General features: G+C 35.8%; 1 protein-coding gene across 1 annotated transcript; it reads left to right on the top strand.

Annotated features, from left to right (window-relative positions):
• Positions 1 to 48: 48 nt before the first annotated feature.
• Positions 49 to 18,649, top strand: LOC107552268 (phosphatidylinositol 3,4,5-trisphosphate 5-phosphatase 1-like). The gene is made up of 27 exons (XM_016234128.1): positions 49 to 357; positions 1,042 to 1,105; positions 3,239 to 3,374; positions 3,698 to 3,863; positions 4,014 to 4,154; positions 4,259 to 4,349; positions 6,178 to 6,255; positions 6,363 to 6,440; positions 7,047 to 7,170; positions 7,506 to 7,612; positions 7,792 to 7,894; positions 9,279 to 9,475; positions 9,654 to 9,771; positions 9,891 to 9,987; positions 10,132 to 10,270; positions 11,926 to 12,034; positions 13,027 to 13,115; positions 13,237 to 13,318; positions 13,417 to 13,506; positions 13,643 to 13,753; positions 13,882 to 13,961; positions 14,060 to 14,147; positions 15,277 to 15,423; positions 15,505 to 15,568; positions 15,766 to 15,975; positions 16,969 to 17,405; positions 18,163 to 18,649. Exons 1-27 carry the CDS (start codon positions 218 to 220, stop codon positions 18,207 to 18,209), a joined length of 3,333 nt encoding a protein of 1,110 aa, XP_016089614.1. The 5' UTR covers positions 49 to 217; the 3' UTR covers positions 18,210 to 18,649.
• The last annotated feature ends 2,112 nt before the right edge of the window (positions 18,650 to 20,761 follow it).

Genomic DNA, 20,761 nt, shown 5'->3' with positions numbered 1-20,761 from the left:
GCTTCCTTTTTGCAGCTTTCGCCTCTCTAACAGGAAGAGAGAGAAACGGCGAGCCTAGAGCCAGACAGAGCAGGAGCGGCTATCGGTTCTAACAACGCCATGAAACAAAACGTGAGACTCTGAAGGTGGCCTCATGTTGATCTGCTCTTGAAAACTTGCCGGGGCCAAAATAAACTGGGTGTCTTCAGACTGAGGAAGGGAAAAGTCTTTGGAAAGGATGTTGTCTCAACAGCCATGGTACCATGGCAATATCACTCGGTCTACAGCAGAGGACCTCCTCTCCAAAGCAGGCAAGGATGGGAGCTTCCTCCTGCGGGACAGCGAATCCATACAGGGAGCTTATGCCCTCTGTGTTCTGTGAGTATTGTTGCTGTTCATCTCAGGTGGAGGGGCACATATGCTGTCACTAATATTATAGATGAAAGTTTTGGATCTTTTAAGTGTTTTCGAGTAGGTATGCCGTTTATATTTGCAGTGTGTTTTGGACGATTTGCATGAGATGACAATTGAGTCAGTCATAAATGCATCGTATAAAACATGCTCGGTTTTGCGGCACTGGCCATGCAACCTTATTAGGATCAAATATATATATATAAACATCACAGCTTTTGAAATCACATATTATGCAAATGGCTTCCTTCCTACTTTGTGTGCATATTGTCAAATTAATTACCAGGTAAAATGCTATTTCATATAAACTCTTTCCAAAAAAACTGTAAACCTTGTTTGTCAGGTTCGGGTGAAGTGTGTTTTGCAAATGTTTCTTTAAATAATGCAGTGAAAAAAGTTTGCATTTATGTCCAATGTGATTCCTTGTACAGTGAAATATTAACAAACAGTGTTGACTGAGACTGAAGGAAGTTGGTAAGGGGCTTCCCATAATGGTTGCTTTTGGCAAAATGGCTTTTTTCAATGTTTATGTTCAATTTGTGATGTGTGTGTGTGTGTGTGTGTGTGTGTGTGTGTGTGTGTGTGTGTATATATATATATATACAGTATATATATGCAAATTAATGTTTTAATCTTCTCATTCTTTTGTAGGTACCAAAACTGTGTGTATACCTACAGAATATTACCAAATGAGGACAAAAAACTATCAGTCCAGGTAAGAAATTCTCAATTTTCTACCTGGTAGAAGTTACTGACCTCTGGTGTTTCATTGGCTTGAAACTTCCTGCAATTGCTCTGCTTTCATACTCGCACAGACAGGTGTTTTGTGTGCGCTGGGGGACTATTCTGAGTTGTGCACTGAGGCACTTCTGCTTGTGACGTCAAGTATTCGAAAGTTGCCCGAATGGTGTGTTTAGTTGTTTTAGTGAATATAAAGCTTTTATGGTGTGCCTGAAAAGTATTTGGACACTTTTTGAAAGCATAATACACAGTTAAAAGGATGTAATTTCCTTCATTAGTTACACGATATCAAGTCAAGTGGCATCTGCAAGCATCTAGAGATTTTATCAAATCTAACTTCACTTTTAATCCATTGTTCCGCTCAATTTTACAAGTAAACCACAGGTGTGATTCATTACCTCTATATTCTACTAAATTCTGAAAACTAAAAAATTTTCACTTTTTGTCTCCAATTTGAACAATATATTGTTTATTTAATTCTTAAGTATATTAGTAATTTGGAAGCTTCTTTTGTGAAATATTTTGCTCAAGAAAAGTGTGTTTGTGCTGCAAGTCATTTAAATAAATGTTGCTTTTTTGTTTTCGAAAGCGTTATCTGTTACAATGAAATGTACACTTTTTTTATTAGACTTAAGTGTTCAGTATTTATTTATTTTTGTCACACTGTATTTATTATTAATGTATTTTAATTATTTTATCTACAACACCATTCATTTCCTGGTTGCACTAAAATAGTGAAAAAAATAATACAATAAAACCACAATGAGACAAAATGTCAAGGCAAATATAATCAATCCTCTGCTAATTATGTGTTGTGCTCATAGTCTGCTGGTCACTTGACAAAACACTGTCCATCTTTATGACTAGTTGCAAAGAACATCTGGCACCCTACAAGGCATTTACTATCTTGTGCTTGGTAATGAATGCGTGACCTTGTGACAGTTGGCTCTTCAGCTGCCTGAAGACTCCCTGAGATCGTTCTGTAGGCGTCTTGTCTGTCAGGCTAGTATCTATTATGTCCACTGCATTAAAGCAAGCATTGGTGACAGTGCAGCTGCAAAACCAATTGGTGGTTTTATTCGAACTGACAAATGAAATAATGAAAGCAAAATGGGTGACTATAATTTGCATTGTTCTCTCTCAGCGTTACATTTCGAAGTAACCTGCACTCAAGGGACAGGGCTAAACCAAAAACTGCAGAGTTGTACAATGCCCTTCAATGTCTTTCTACCACAGTTCTTCCTCTTTCAAGCCTGCGTTGCAGCACAGCCTCAGTTTTAAATTATCCATCAGCGTGGGTGTTAAGCAAGCCACAGGGTTCCTCTTGCACCCTGCCTTGAATGGAAAGTTTCAAAAAAGTGTCATATTACTGAATTAGATTTGATCAATTCAATTTAAATACACCATTTGTGCTGACCTTTAAACCATAGTACGAGAATGTGGGAGGTTTTTATGCTAAGATTGCGCTTGTCGCCTGTTGTCAGTCGGACATCTTGTGATCAGCCATGCTAAGATGGAGGACGTGTTTAAATTATTTTGTGTGCAATGCTAAAAACGCTGCCATTTTCCCTAACGTTTCTTCCTAGCCAAATGTATGAAGAGACTTTCATATTACAATTAGGGACTATAAGTTTTATGTAATGTCAGGGGCATTTTGGTTTGTTAACGGAAGGCAATGTTCTATATATGTGCTGAATTTTGATACTGTGTGGTTTTCCACATCAAATACCAATCATTAGATCACTGTTTTTGTTATTTGTTGTTACTTTGTATTAGTTTGCATATAATTGGGTCAAAACATTTGCTGAGCATCAAGACGTACTGTAAGTCAAATCAGGTGACTAAGAGCTTATACTCCAAAGTCCTTTGAAAACAGTGGCTTATAAAATCTGCTTGGCTTCAACTGAGCACATTTTTTTAAGAGAAGCCATGCAAAATGAAGAAATGCAATGTACTGCTATTTGTTTTTGACAATGAAGAGAGTCACTGGAAGTATTACTGGGGGTGTTGCGCATGTTTAAGCAATTAAGGGTTTTGTATATCGTAAAAGGCCATAAATCTTGTACATCTTCAGAATAGCAGATCTTTCTTGTTCATCTTGTTGCAGGCATCCGAGGGTGTGCCTATTCGGTTCTTCTCTGTGCTGCCAGACCTAGTGGAGGCATATTATAAGGAGAACATGGGTCTGGTCACACACCTTCAGTATGCTGTGCAGAAAGAGGAGGAGCCGGAGGAGGAACCAGGTAAGTGAATTACAATAAGCTTTCACCATAGGATCATGTCCGTGTTTTGAATTTTTCTAATTGAATTTTTCATTGCAAATTATTTCATTATATATTTATTAGAAATTACAAATTATATTAGTATTACAGACAATATTATTAGCATAACAATTTGAGTGAAAAGTTTGATTAAAGAATAAATTCATGGCTTTTTTTTTTCATTATTTATCAGAATTTTTTTGACCCCATTGTACGTTTGGATACTATTTCCCAGTAAATGTAAGCTTTGAATTTTAATGGTTTCATTCAAAGGACACTATTTGGTCAAATCTCCATTTCCACAGAGCCATGTAGTTTGCCGCCTCAATTGCCACCCAGGAATATCACAAGTAATGAATGTAAAGACGGCCATAGTGACTCGTCCAGAGGAAATGATAGGGGAACAGAGCTTGCCCGCCCCTCCATCTCAGACACCTATATCCAGCGTTTGCAGCAAATCGACATATCAAAGTACAATGAGATTTATCTTTATTAAGTACAATCCCTTGTTAAATACACTATGATTTAATGATTTTTGGCTGTTTTAGACTGTCAATTTAGAGTCACTGTAGTGAGTAGCATTGTTCTGGCTTGCTAATGATTTTGATGTTTGATATCCAGTTTACCAGATGACCATCAGAAGTCCATCCAGGAATATTTCCGCTCATCTGTTTGTGTAGATGCAGAGCAGGCGCAGAATGGCAACCCGACTCTTCCCCACTTTAAAAAGCTCACACAGAGTATCTGCAAAAACCTAAACAGGTACAAATAGTCTGAAACATATACAGTTTGAATCTTAAAACACCTAGATGCCCTCATGAATTTTATCCAATGTGCATTTAATTGACATTCTTACTTTTTTGTAGTGAAATTGCCCGCACACTTCCAAGTCTTGAGGCACTGCAGAAAGTTTTGGATCAACCGTTGTCTCCTGGAGTGGGGAGACTAAGGAGTCAGGTCAGTAAAAATGAATCAAACCAGGAAGTGTTATTCCTGATTTCAAATGTCCACCCTCCTGAGGTGACAGTAGATGCTTGTAAGTCTCGGTGTACAAATATATAGAATTTACAGGCCACAAAATTTAATTGGAGGTAAGAAAATACAGGGGTCATATGATGCTGCTAAAAAGAACATTATTTTGTGTATTTGGTGTAATGAAATGTATTTATGCGGTTTAAAGTTCAAAAAACATTATTTTCCACATACTGTACATTATTGTTTTTCCTCTATGCCCTGCCTTTTTGAAACGCGTCGATTTTTACAAAGCTCATCGGTCTGAAAAAGCGAGGTGTGCTCTGATTGGCCAGCTATCCAGTGCGTTGTGATTGGCCGAATACCTCAAGCGTGAGACGGAAATGTTACGCCTCTCACCATACTGTGATGCCCTGTCCGGCCGGAGCGACGAAACAAAAAACATGAAAACCCATTACAAACGAGGCATTTGTTGCATCCAGTGGGGACATAATTACTGATTATAAGGACTTATACTGGCTTTTTATGCGTTGCGTTGCATCGCGCCGCGCCGCGTGAACATAAAACCATGTCTGCATTTGTGATCGGAGAAATGACAAACTACAAGTGCTACTCTACTGCCCAAAACTCACTGATGTTTGAATCATCAGTGGCAAATCCTTTAAATGAAAACGTACTTACAGACTGCGAGTCAGAACTGCCAGCATTGTAGTCTACTCTTCCAGGATCAGTTCTGGAACAGTGTTGTAAATACAGCTTAACCACTGATTTGTAGTTGTGTCCTCTTTTGGAAAACCAAACAAAGTAGTTTCGCTTTCACAATGAACAACACAGCGGCTTAGCGGAAGCCATGGCTTAGCGTGAGCTGAGGCCGGGCTAGAGTGAGCAGAGGCGGCGGGGTCGAGAACGGCGCGGCTGGCGGATTCGACAAAGGAGTGGCAGCCACATGTGACGACCCCGGGCTGGACTCCGCTTCGTCCACGGTGAAAGCCGATCCACAGCACTAGCGATCCACAGCACTAAGTTGATGTATTCCCTCAGAGACCAGCAGATCAGCTCTAGGCATGACGAAGCGGATATCGTCCTCTTTTGGAAGACCAAACAAATTAGTTTTGCTTTCACAACGAAACACCGCTCTTCACGACATGGCGACGGCAACAATACTACAGCGAGAATAAAAGTTACGCTTTCTTTCTTTGCGTGAACATTTGGGTGGTGTTATGCAAATCTTCCCACATAGTGACGTAGACATGTGGGGGCGTGTTAGAACGAGCCGTTTTAGGTAGGCGTGGTTAACTCTTAACTTTTATAAAGAATATCTCTTTGGATTTGAGACTTTAGTCTTTGCAACTTCACAGATCTTCTTTATGCACAAAGAGCTTGTAACACTCCAAAGAGAAAGGGAAAATTGAAATCCTATGACCCCTTTAATTTGATATAAAACAAGTGCATTTGTGATTTAATGAACTTTTTGTGTGTGTGTGTGTGTGTGTGCGTGTCAAAACTCACCTTGGTAGTGGGATAGTTTGTAACAACAATTTATAATTGACTTTTTACAGATTTACACAATTTAGGGGTAAATAGTAGATTTCAAAATATGTTTTATTTGTAGCTGATAAATATTTGAATATTACATCCAGTTTTGAGTAATAAACCCCTAACACACTGCCTACATACAATAAGTAAAGAAATAATACAACGAGAAAAAAACTATCATATATAGTTTGTTATATTGAGTTTTTTATTTGTATTATTATTATTTCCCCTCCTAAAACTTCCTAAAATATATCTGTTGGTTTTAATTCTTTTTCAGCTTTCTGGAGATGCAACTCAGTCTGTGGCTTTCAGACTGGAACAACTGACTAAGCTTATATATTCAATAGAAGACAAGGTATCGTTGTTCTTTGTTTATGGATCACAGCAAACATGACAATATATATTGAAATGAAATTCCTATTGGAAACTTTATTGTAGACTAACATCACCTCTTATTTACAGACCAAGAATGCTGTGTTTGATTCTGTGGGATATGACGGAGGGCACAGAAAGTCACTTATTCCTCCTGTGACATTCGAAGTAGGAAAGTCAATTCAACAATATATATAAAATATAAAGGATTTAATTACTTAGTAGATTAATACAAGTATATAAGTATATGCAAGTGTGTGTGTGTGTATATATATATATATATATATATATATATACAGTGGGTACGGAAAGTATTCAGACCCCCTTAAATTTTTCACTCTTTGTTATATTAATGAGGGAAAAAAATTAACTTAAATGATTTTAGCAAATGGCTGCAATATAACAAAGAGTGAACAATTTAAGGGGGTCTGAATACTTTCCGTACCCACTGTATATATGAGTATGTAGTTTGATCACTGTACATATTCAAAGTGAAAGTCATAACCTATTACCTCCTTCCTGCTCCTCGTAATGATGTCATAATAACGAAAGCATGGACATTTTCACTGCTACTGCTTTGCTCTCCAAAACCACATGCAAATTAGAAAGAGTCAAGTTTGCCTATGTGCTAGATAAGCCATGACGGTTGGGTTGGTTGTCTCTGCACACAGTCGTCATAGAGAAGCTTTGTAACACTATTTTAGGTACAGTACAACAAAAATGCTGCACTTCATTTTACTAATGTGTTTTTATTGTCCTTTTCTGTGCTAACAGGTAAAATGCGACTCCCTTGGTATTTCAAACAAAATGTACCTCAAAGTTGATGTGGAAGGAGGGAAGGTTTACTTCAAGAAGTCCAAAGATGGACCTGAGGATAAATATTTTGTGCACAATAAAAGTATGCTGAACCATTTCTTCACTAATATAACCACACACAAATTAATTTAGTTTTTTAATGCTAATAAGTCAGCTGGCCTTTATTGAAAAATTTACTTTGATGGGAAGAACGGAACCCAGATGCAATGTGAAATTGCAGGGAAACTATGGTTTCAAGAGACAGGCACAGTGGTCAAATATGAAGTTTAGTGATAATCTTTTTACAAATGATTCAAACACAGAATTCTGTGATGGACCAATCAGAATCTAGTATTCCCGGGAGCTCTGTAACCAAAATGTGTGAAATCACCCATTATGCAATAAATAATGGGAACATGCCGGATTCTTAATTTTCAGTCTTGCAGTTGGTGAAGTCCCAGAAGATGCACAACAGACTAGTATTGGTGGTAGAGACAGAGAAGGAAAAAACTCAGCGCAAAGACTTTGTCTTTGATGACACAAAGGTAAAAATCCCACTGCTAATATAGCTATTGTTACAGTAGGGATAAAAACATTTTTCACATGGAAGTTTTTTAGGCATCCGCAAAAATGAACGCTGAGAGCCATAATATACCAGTTCCATGTTTTGCATGTGTTTTTATGTGTATTGTTTGTAACTGTGTATCTCCAAATACATTTTTAGAAAAGAGAAGGCTTCTGCCAGCTTCTACAGCAGATGAAGAACAAGCACTCAGGAAAACCTGAGCCGGATATGATCACCGTCTTTGTTGGCACCTGGAACATGGGTAAGATGCATTTAGCCTATTAACATTTAGCCTATTTTTAAATTTAGTCAGTCCAGAAATTCTTCTGAATTCAGACTGTTTTTGGAGCTGAAGCAGACTTAAATCTCACTAGCCTATCCTTGTGAAATGAAGAACACTTCAGCATATTTTTAAAAAGAGTGCTACTGAAATAATATACTAAAATAATATATTTAAATGCAAACTAAATTGAATGTTTTTAGACTCTTAATTGCATTTTATTTACAAATAAACAAAATGTATTATAGTTTAAATTTATATTAAATGCAATGAGCTTAATGCTTTTTTGACCCACGTAAATAGGACTTTATATCGAATTACTTCTATTGTCTTTAAAACATAGTTTAAGTGTGCTATTGAATGTACTGAAAAGCATGTATGGTAAACTAAAATACTCTTTAATTGTGTTCATTTCTGTTATATCATGTATTTAAATATTTGTAATTATATAGTTGCAAGTTAGTACATTTAAAATATATTACCTATAAAGGTAATATCAAATAACTTTATAAACAAATACTTTACATGTGCTTAAGTGTTTTTTCAACACTTCAAATAAGTCTACTTCTTTGAAGTATTAAATTGACTTTTAATTTGACGCTATGACAAAGTAGACTTTTTAAAAAATGTACATAAGTGTGTTACATAACAGTAAGTGTACTCTCAGTATTTCATTAATATTGTATTATCTGCAAATACAGTTTGCACAGTTTACATACACTGTGTGTGTATATATATATATATATATATATATATATATATATATATATATATATAGCACACTACTAATAAAATATAGGCCTTGTATATTATGCTTCTTCCCCTTATTTTCAAGACCCGACATTTGTATGGTATAAAATGTGACCCTGGACCACAAAACCAGTTATAAGGGTCAATTTTTCAAACTTGAGATTTATACATCAACTGAAAGCTAAATAAATAAGCTTCCCATTGATGTATGGTTTGTTAGGATAGGACAATATTTGTGTATATTGACACTTTTTTTCAAATCTGGAATCCGAGGGAGCAAAAAAAATCAAAATATTGAGAAAATCGCCTTTAAAGTTGTCCAAATGAAGTCCTTAGCAATGCATATTACTAATCAAAAGTTACCTTTTGATATATTTAAAGTAGGGAATTTACAAAATATCTTCATGGAACTTGATCTTTACTTAATATCCTAATGATTTTTGGCATAAAAGAAAAATCTATTATTTTGACCCATACAGTGTATTTTTGGCTATTGCTACAAATATACCCCAGCGACTTAAGACTGGTTTTGTGGTCCAGGGTCACAAATATGAAGTTTACCATAACTAGAGATGAAGTGAAATGTGAACTGAAGTGAAGTGAACTGTCCATTCAGGAAATGCGAATCCACCACCGAACATCACTTCCTGGTTCCAGTCAAAGGGTCAGGGAAAAACCCACGATGACACAGCCAGTCAAATCCCACATGATATCTATGTGATTGGGACACAGGAGGACCCATTGGGAGAGAAGGAGTGGATAGAAACAGTTAGGGGAGCCCTTAGAGATATAACCAACATTAGCTTCAAACAAGTAAGTGACACAAAACCCCACAGGAAGGCTTCAGGTGCCTTATGTTGTTTGCATACTACTTTAGATCATTCTTTATTCTCTGTGGAGTAATGACATGCTATGTTATGACACTTGACAAAATGTTTGAATGTGTTGAATGACCTAGTATACAGTACAAGCTGTGTGTGGTTTTTGACAGATAGCCACTCAGACACTGTGGAGTATAAGGATTGTGGTTCTAGCCAAGCCGGAACACGAGAACCGCTTCTCTCACGTCTTCTGTGACAGTGTTAAGACTGGCATAGCTAATGCTTTGGGTTTGTTTGAAGCTTTTTTTTTTCTCCATTACAAAATCATTAGCAATTGTAAAGCTAGCTGTTTACCGCTCTTCCTTGTACATAAAAAGCTGATTGTGTGTGCATGTGTGTGTTTAAAGGGAATAAAGGCGCAGTGGGGGTGTCTTTTATGCTTAATAGAACCTCCTTTGGGTTTGTCAACAGTCACCTGACCTCGGGAAGCGAAAAGAAACTGAGGTAAGCCACAACCCAAAAACCTGTTAGTGTGACAAATGAGACATTGACATATAATACACAAGAATAATATGTATGTAATTATATATAATAATATGTATACACAAGAATAATATAATTAAGAACTTATTACTGTACCTTTTCTAGACGAAACCAGAACTATGTTAGTATTCTGCGTTTTCTGAATCTGGGAGATAAGAAACTTAATCCTTTTGACAACACACATCGCTTCACACACCTCTTCTGGCTGGGGGATCTGAATTATAGGGTTGACTTACCAGCACAGGTAGGTTCAAATGAATGTGCATCAGCATATACTCAAGCATTTTGCAAATATTTTGCATGTTTTCTCCCCCTGTAAATAGACACAAGCATGTTGCATGCTGTAAATATTTGTGCATGTTTTTTTTTCCTGTAAATATACTCAAACATTGCATGTTTTAAAAATGTGGCATGTTTTTTCTTTTTGTATAAATCAAAGATATCAAAAAACTTTTTTTTAAAAACTTATTTAATGCCTGTCAAATGCAAACACAAGACAAATAATCTGTTCATAAAAGAAACTACTTTTCTGTTTTGTATCAGATACTAACAATACGCCACTGCAGAGGTAATGTTTTATCACAAAAGTAATTAAAGGGATAGTTCACCCAAAAATGAACATTGTCATTAATTACTCACCCTCATGTCATTCCAAACGATCTTCAAAAAGATCTTCGTTCATCTTCGGAACACAAATTAAGATATTTCTGATGAGACCTGAGAGCTTTCTGACCCTCCATAGACAGCAAGGTAACTACCACAGTCAAGGCCCAGAATGGTAGTAATTACATTGATAAAATGGTCCATGTGACATCAGTGGTTCAACCGTATTTTTACAAAAGCTACGTGAATACTTTTTGTGCGAAAAGAAATGAAAATTAACGACTTTATTCAACAATTCTTCTCCCGTGAGTTACCATCTACCGCCATTATCGAGAGTAACATGACGCGTGCGCGTGATGCTGCTGACGTAGAACACGCATGCGCTGCGCCTTGTTTACGAGCAGAGGAAAGCTCGCACATAAGTTGTGGTACTCTCCATAATGGGGGTAGATGGTAACTCGGGAGAGAAGAATTGTTGAAAAGTTGTTTTTTTGTTTTTTTCCGCACAAAAAGTATTATCACAGCTTCATAATATTACGGTTGAACCACTGATGTCACATGGACTATTTTAATGATGCACTTTCTACCTTTCTGGGCATTCACAGTGGTAGTTACCTTGCTGTCTATGGAAGGTCAGAAAGCCCTCAGATCTCATCAAAAATATCGTAATTTGTGTTCCGAAGATGAATGAAGGTCTTAAGGGGTTGGGAATGACATGAGGGTGAGTAATTAATTATATAATTTTCATTTTTGGGTGAACTATCACTTTAATGCTATAAAACAGATGGCTACATATAAGGTCGACATGTCCTGCAGTGTTTACCCTTTTATAACTTTTATGTTTACTTATGTTATGAACTCATATGAATTGACAGACTATGTGGCATACTTGTACTTTTACTAATTCATTTGTCACACCGCAGGACCATTTATAATGGTCTAGTGGAGATATTTTTATATATTATAACTTATAAATGAAATTCCACTGCACTTCATTCTAAATCATATGAACAAGTGCCTTAGCATATAGTGCTTTAGAATAAAGAAAAGAAAGTAGTACAACAAAAATAGACGAATCTCTGCTATACGCTTGCAAATCATATTTTAATACAATGTTTCTAAACGTTATGCCACATTGATAATTTGAGGCTTAAACTGCCTTTGTGGTTTAGAGAGTGTAGTTGTAGTCAGAGCAGGCAGTTCCTCTATTAAGACCAGAGCTGCCATGTACAGCAGCTCCTGACGTCAACTGACAGGAAAAGACAGAACTTTTGCATAGTTGTTTGCTTTTTGCAGGAAGCTGAGAACATTGTAATGAAGATCAAACTGCAGCAGTATCAGGACCTCCTGGCCAGAGATCAGCTGAACATAGAGAAGGAAGAGGAGAAGGTCTTCTTAGACTACGGTGAGAGCACTTGTGCATAATGTACCTGTCGATTTTCATTTCCACTGTAAATTTGGACAGATTTCGATTACTCAACTACAAAGTATTTCAGTACCCAAATATCACAAACATCAACTCCGAACCATCTTTTGAAGTTTAGGACCTTATGCTGTTAACTGGAGGTTTAATAACTTTAATCCAAACCAGGCTTTGAGGACTTTTTTGATAGTTTGTATTATCATTAACCACAGTAAATAAGATCAAACTACCAAATTCAGAAGGAACATACACTAGTTAGGGGTTGGTAATTTTTTTTAAAATGTTTTTGAAAGAAGTCTCTTATGCACACAAAGGCTGCATTTATTTAATCAAAAATACAGTAAATACAGTAATATTGAGAAATACTATTACAATTTAAAATAACCTTTTTTAAATTATAAAATAGTTTATTCCTGTGATGGCAAAAATGAATTTTCAGCAGCCATTACTCCAGTCTTGTCACCTGATCCTTCAGAAATCATTCTAATATGCTGATTTGGTGCAAGAAATATTCATTATTATTATCAATTTAGAAAACAGTTGTGCTGCTTAATATTTTTGTGGAAACCATAATATTTTTTTAAAGGTTTTTTTTATGAATAGAACGTACATAAGATCTTTTGTAACATTAAAAATGTCTTTACTTTATCTTTTGACCCATTTAATGCGTCCTTACTGAATAAAAGTATTGATTTCTTTGCCAAAAATAAATAAAAAATCCTACTGACCCTAAAATTTTAAACTATAGAGTATAAACATGGGTATACAGTATATGCCACTTCATGCAGAACACATTTTGTGTTCCACTGCACTGCTTTTTAAGTGTTTTTCTATTTATTGTGAAGCACCTTCTCCTATTTTAGCATCTTTGTTTTCATTTCTGACTTCCACCCATTTTTCTGTTCCTCATGTTTTTATACTCAAGATCACTTACCGTCATTTTTAATCCTTGTTTCATATGTTTTATTTTACAGAGGAGGAGGAGATAACATTTGCCCCCACTTATCGTTTCGAGAGAGACACACGGGAGAGATATGCCTACACTAAAGCCAAAGCCACAGGGGTACAGTTTGAAAGACATGCATTTCAGCAACCTTCCTCATGGACCAGATATATTTTAAAATAGAATTTTCTCATTTAATCATAAAAATTCTGTTTACATAAATATTTGCTCTCACAAACAGACAAAATACAACTTGCCTTCATGGTGTGATCGTGTGCTTCGCAAGTCCTACCCTATGGCGCATGTGGTTTGCAACTCGTATGGTTAGTTCATTTAATATAAAATGCAAGTTCCAAGTTCCAGTAAACAATCAATGCAGTTAAAGCGTCATTACATTAACCAACATTACTCAATATTTCAGGATGCACCAATGACATAATGACAAGTGACCATTCCCCTGTTTTTGCCACATTTGACGTTGGTGTGACTTCTCAGTTTGTCTCAAAAAATGGTATGACTAAATAACAAAAATAATAAATATTCCACTATGACAGCAATCCTACCTTTAGACATAGAACTGTTACATCCTCCCAGCTGTCTTATGCATTGTGCTGTTGCATTATTAACAATTTTTTTGCTCTTTACAGATCTCTCAAAGGATGCACAGGGTGCTATAAAAATCATGAATTGCGTAGCTGTTCTTTTGACTAAATCAAAGACTAAGTTCTTCATTGAGTATCACTCAAGCTGCTTGGAGAGTGAGGAGCTATATTCATTATACTTTCAATTATTATATCATAAATGATCACAAATCTTTTGAACCCTCCACTTTGTTCTTTGTAAGAAAGAGAACAGTGAAGTTAAATACTTCCGATTCATTTTCTAGAATTTGTAAAGAGCCCTGAAGGAGAAAACCAAGAGAACACAGAGGGCTTGATAAAAGTACGATTTAGCGGACAAGTTGAGGTAAAAATTTTTATTTGATAAATCATTATGAATTAAAACATTATACATGTAAAGCTCAGCCACCACATTTACATTCTCTTTGTGAAATCGCTTTGCAGCTCACGCCCATCATTGCAGACCCCGAATACCTCCTTGATCAGCACATCCTCATCTGCATTAAATCTACAGATTGTGATGAGTCATATGGTATGTTTACCAAAAACGTGTGAACTCACATTTGAGCTGGCTTGGTAGCTCTCATTATTGCTCATTGACCACTTTGCAAGCACATCATTTTCTGAATATGGTTCATATTCTGTTTAAAATAGTGATGGGTGTAGTCAAGGTTAACACTAGCACAGAGATCAACCATTGTTGTTGATTGTTGCTGTGTCTAAAATCGCTTACTTGTTCACTCATTCTCCAGTCACTCGGTTTCGAGTAGGGCATGGCAATTGAGTGCACTAGGCCGTTTCACTAGGAATGAACAAAATGAAGTGAGGCACTTTGACATATTACACCGTTCGCTAGAATGCTGGAGCTGTCACAACATCATTCTACCATAGATTCATCCGACATTAGCTTCCTTTAGAAAAAAAATCAGAAGTCATAGGTAACTTAGAATTGTAATTACACATACCTCCATGCAAGCATTGTCGTTTCATTGACATTATATTAATGAAAAAATATTAATTTGGTTTTCCATGGTTAACCTAATTTGTGTTCATAATCGTTAAACTACCTATACGTATATTTAAAAAAATTGCCACCAAGAATAAACACATCAGTAAGTGTACATTGTTCTATGTACTTTTGTATGTAAAGAAAAAAAAGAATACATTTAGTGTATAATGACTGCAATTTTGTATTATATTTCTGACCCTGTTTTGATGCAAAATAAATGGAGTATCGACTCCTATGATGGGAATAAGGAATTGGAGTCGACTCTGAAAACCTGGAATTGAACACCCCTAGTTTAGAACATTATTAGGAAAACTATATTTATATGCACCACAAATACAGGGATATTCCTGTAAACATTTTTAATCATAATATTCCAAATAAAATGAATAAATGTTGAATGTTCAGTCATGGGGAAGATTGTTCAGTCATGGTGAGTATTCCGAATAATCTGTTAACGTGACTCAAAATTCTGATTAATACTACAGTCATACGCCATTTGTCATATTCGGATTTCAAGAAACTGGAATATTGACTTAATCTGGTTATAGCATGTGTGTACATGATGCTTACATAAGTTGCCATAAGACAATGTTCTGATTAGTACTGGAATATTCCTATGCATGTACACAATTACGCTGTGCTCTGCCTGTAGGTGAGGGTTGTGTGGCTCTGCGTTCTGCTGAAAGCTCTTACACTGAGTTCAGTATCAAACTCGCACATCATGGTGAGCGCACAGGTCTGCTAACAGGTGGCATACAGCTCCCCAAATCAGATGGAAAACAGACAGAGAAGCTGTATGGTGAGTGCACGATTTGTTTCTGGACAGCAGTGCCAGTTCAGAATTGTGTGTTCCTTTCTCAAAATTGTTGCTTTATTCCAGATTTTATTAAAGTTGGAGATGACCCAGGATCTGGAAAAGGCAAATCAGGAGATAATACCAAAATGTAAAATATTTCATCTTCCCTCTTTGCTGTTTACATTTCTTCATTTATCAGATGCTTATATCCAAAATGTTATGTTGTTATTTTATTACTTTTTAAATCAGTTACGTGTTATATTTTCTTGTTTACTTTGACATTCTTCACAAAAATTAGATTTGATTGTGTTTGTACAAATGCACAACTTTGACATTCTTTGACAGGTCTTCTTCAGTCCTCACCACTGACATTAGTAACCCCAGTTATATGGGTGTAGGCTACAAGACCAATAACCAGTCAGACAGGGGCCCCGGCAGAACAGCGTCATCATCTGGGCATTCATCAAAGGACATGACGCATGGCAATATCTCCCCAAAAAAAACTAGTTACGACCATGCTACACCCAGCCCAACTACAAAGGCATCAAACCCTATGTAAGTATCCACATTATGTTTAATTTAAGAGCAGATGAAGACATTAGTAACTTGAATGTGCGAGGGGCCTCCGGTGTTCTTCACTTCGTTATTTTTAGTGATACAAAACAGCTTGTTATGCTGCTTAATATTGCAAACTAGTATTTCTTATTATATTATTTTAATGTATTATCGTAATTGTAAACACACTGGTTTGTAGCACAAATAGTTTTACAGTTTACTGCACTTTGTTATTCTTCTAGTTATTAACCTATAGCAGCTAATGGGTTGGAAATCTGGCATTGGAAGAAAATAGCGTAATTTACAAAATAAGGTGAATATATAGACATATTTTTTTTAATCTCATTTACCTTATCACTATATCCTTTGTCATCTGACAAACATTTTTGATTTAGTCAAATATAACAAAGGTTATCTGCCAATATTAGAGATTTTAAAATCAGTTGATATTGGATATTTCATTCCCATTTGCCGTTTTTTGCATTTAGATTATCTTTGCCATTATGTAACATTAACTTAGTCAATAATTAAAAACACTTAGATTAACAAGTTTAATATTACAGTTTAATAACACTGTAAAGTGTAATCTTTGGCAAATCTCAAAATGAATTCTTTTTCATATTGTATATTATAATGTTGTGATGCCTAAATTCACTTTTAGTGTTTTATTTTTAATTTCTTTGTACAAAAAAGTATAGAATTTTAATGTCTACCTTTAATTGGTTGTCAGCCTTGACCAAAAAAAAATGGTATAAGCCACAATATTAATAATGCATCCCTAATATTTATATTAATGTTTATACAATTTTCTGTTTGATTGAATGTTGCTTTGTTACTGATACCAATTAAAATATTATTTCTGATGACTAAAAAAAAAAGTGTAGGCCTACAAATGAACACTGCTTGTTATAGGAATAACCGACAGTTTGCATCTGTTAAAGTGATTCTCGATTAATCTATAAATTCATTTTTGTGTGGTTATTTTTGGTTTAGATCTGAGGATGGGCAGACTCCAGAGATGTTTGAGAATCCACTTTATGGCTCAATGAGTGCATCACGAGGAAGTAAAGACCATCTCCCTCCTCCAGATGCTCACTTCGCCTTTTCCAAAACAGACCTTGATGCTGACCGTCAGCCCCCTGTTCCGACCCCTCGCATCCGCTCTTTCACCTGTTCAGAAACCAAACCCCAGTCATCATCAGTCACAAGCACCATGAGCAGTGGTCTACAACCCCAGAACATCACCAAGAAGCCAGTGGTGCCTTCTCGCTCTGAAGGGGGCACGACTGGGCCTAATAGACCTCCTGTGCCTATGAAGTCCCGCCCTGGTCAGCCACAAGAACTTCAACCAAAGCCCAGAGACTACAGGGACAGTTCTGAGCTCCCATCCAAGTTGCGGCTACAAACCAGATCAGGCCAACCAAAAGATGGTATGATAACTATAGTATATTCTACACATTCCTTCTTTGTGCAAAACACTAGATCGGGGTCTCGAAATTCATCTGTCAACTGACAGAGAGTTGCAAGGGCTGAGTGTAAACAGCTCTATTGATTATAATGGGAGCGACCCCAATCCATTAGGCTCAAAAAGAATCACATTTAACTATTAAAACCATTGGTAACACTTTATTTCGATAGTCCACTTTAGACATTCTATTAACAGTAAGTAACTTTGCAACTACATGTCAATTAGCAGTTAGTAGAGTATTAGTAGACTGTCTGCTTAATATCGTCTAACACTTTCTTTGTCAACTTATTCTACTAACCCTAAACCTACCCTAACAGTCTACTCTGAAAGTTAGTAGACATGTAGTTGCAAATTAATGAGAATTAGTTGACATGTAGTTACAAAGTTACTTATAGTTAATAGAATGTCTAAAGTGGACTATCGAAATAAAGTGTAACCAAACCATTGGTTTAACAATCAGTATTTGATACTACAGAGCATTTATTTATTGTTTATATAACTGTAATTAATATGATCCTATATAGTAGGCCTACAACCTTCATTAGTCAGCTAAGGGTGATTATAAGGCATAAAGACGTTATAAACATAACATCATGATTTTCTGCAACGCTGCTTTGAAACAATGTGCAATATGAATAGCACTATATAAATTTGCCTTGATATTTAACATTTATTGAAATATCTTTCCCTTCTCTTTCAATTGCAATGTCTGTCCTCAGGGCATAATGAGACGCCACAATTGAAGATGGGTCGGCCTTTAAAATGATTTCCTATCAGCTATCATCGTTGGTGTGAGCTTCATATCTGATACTTGAGACTCTGTAGTACTGGGCATAAGACATAAATGTATAAGAATACGTGTATAAACAATAGCAATAGAAAGAACATGGATATTGATTTTTAAATGATGAATGTTTCAGTTTGAATGTCACTGCATATAGTTTCACATAGAGCAATCATTTCTATCAGCCTGTTTAAACATTTCATTTTGCTTGAAATATTTTTATTAAAGGGAGGAGAGTGAAAAGTTGTAATCGTATATAATAAAACCAAGTGTTGTACAGTCATTGAATTGTTGAAAAATGCTCTTTATCAGTCAGTTTGACCATAGGCCACAAATAGTTGTTCTTAGAAATCCAAGGAGTGTAGAACTTTTCAAAATTACACATGCTTCCATTTTCCAGTTTTTTTTATTTTTATTTCTATATTACTGTGTATGGCATTGCAGAGCCCATACTGTAAATAGCAAGGAACTAGTTTAACCAACTAGCAATTAGCCAGGGTTAATCAATCTTCTTAGATTCAAATTAGACCAATATACCATGTTATATACCATGTCAACTATATGCTTACAAAATTACAAGTTATGACCAGTGTTTAAGAAAAAAAAAAAATTGATGACAAACTTTTAAGGCTACAGTCTCTAAGCAGGACCAGCGCTCTCTTCCACCTTCAATACCATGACTGAGGTGAGACCCTTGAGCCGAGCCTCCAACTGCTCCCCGGGAGCCGCAGCAAATAGCTGCCCACTGCTCCGGGTGTGTGTGTGTGTACACTATTCACTGCTTTGTGTGTGTGTGTGTGTGTGTGTGTGTGTGTGTGTGTGTGTGTGTGTGTGTGTGTGTGTGCACTTGGATGGGTTAAATGCAGAGCACACATTTTTGAGTTTGTGATAGCATACTTGGCTACACGTCACTTTTTTTTTTATTTCTTTTTTTTTATTACAAAACTTGTAGAAACATACAGAAACAGGGAAGCGAGACATGAATATATTCCAACAAAAAGCAATTATAAAAATAAAAACAGAAAACAAATATTCTGTATTTGCATGTCAAATTAATTATTATCGATACATAAAAGTGCAAAAATAAACTTACATTCTTTTAGAAAAGTTGTCATAATACATCAAAAGTTTGGCACTCTTTTTGTTATTAGTAAGTCTAAGAGATGAAACAAGAGAGTCCAATTCAACAAGAAAAATGGGGAAAGACAAAGGAGATTTAAGCCATTTTTGCTTATGAAGAATTTTGCATTCAATATAAGAAAATTGACAAGTGTTGGGGAAAGTTACTTTTAAAAGTAATGCATTACAATATTGCGTGACTCCATAAAAAAGGTAACTAATTACGTTACTTAGTTACTTTTTATGGGAAGGAATGCGTTACGTTACTTTTGCGTTACTTTTAAAATCTGGACAGGGCTTGCTTGTTTGTTTTTAGAATAAAAAAGTTATATTTTTGCCAAATATAAAAGCCTTTTCACACCAAAAGTGAAATGAAGAAGCCTCAGGCTGAAGGGAAAGTAACTTTACGTCCGTACAGCAGAATGCAGAAGAAGACATTTCAACACACTTTAGCAATAAAAACACACACAAATGTTGTCTAGAGTAATTTTTGCTTATTAGTATGGTTGAACTGGATCATCGAAGGACAGAAGCAAAGACATTGGTTAACAGAATGGGATTAAATACATAAAGGATATTTGTGTTGTTTAACATTTAATTATTGCGGGTTTGCGGCATGTTCTGAGTTGCATTTTTTTAATTCATTTTGAGGAATACTGAATGTGTTTTTTTTTTGTGAGTGAGATGAATTAATGCATATTCATATTTATTTTAGATCTACAGTAACATCTTCTGATTTCTCTCAGCATGGGGACAGGAGAGCTGTCAATCAATCAATTGGGAAAAAAAAGTAACGCGTTACTTATTTGAAAAAGTAACTCAGATATTCTCTTGTAAATTAAAAAGTAATGTGTTACTTTACTAGTTACTTGAAAAAAGTAATCTGATTACGTAACTCGCGTTACCCCCCAACACTGAAATTAACAACATATTCAACAGATAATAGCTTTGGATTTTCATAATAAAAGATAACATCTTTGAGGACAAAGGTATGGGACACATTTGTAAGGTTAGAAACATAGGTGCTCAAGCCAACCCATAATTTGTTGGTAGCTACACTTCACTTTCACTTTCACTTTCACATATGCGACTGGCTACCACCCGTGCTTTTTATTATGTGCCTCCATCTGCTGCTGAACGAGGTGAACTACCAGAGGACCGTTTGCTAAGTAACCGTGTGGACACATTGGACAAGTTCATTCTCAGGCATTAATTTCATTATATAAAATATTTCATAATTTTATAAAATATGTATATTTTTTCTTTTAAAAATAACATATATAAGATTAATAGACAAGTATATATACAATTTCCTATTCAGTATTTGTGAGGCACTTTCCGAGATGCGTACAGATGACGCAAACATTCCTCCACCAATGGGAGCGTTACGTCTTCATTCGTCTAGCCAATAGAAG

This window comes from Sinocyclocheilus grahami, unplaced genomic scaffold (assembly GCF_001515645.1).
Source record: "Sinocyclocheilus grahami isolate Dianchi unplaced genomic scaffold, SAMN03320097.WGS_v1.1 scaffold444.1, whole genome shotgun sequence".
Lineage (NCBI taxonomy): Eukaryota > Metazoa > Chordata > Actinopteri > Cypriniformes > Cyprinidae > Sinocyclocheilus > Sinocyclocheilus grahami.
The sequence above is the reverse complement of the archived record's forward strand: the minus strand, read 5'-3'. Positions and strand labels throughout refer to the sequence as shown.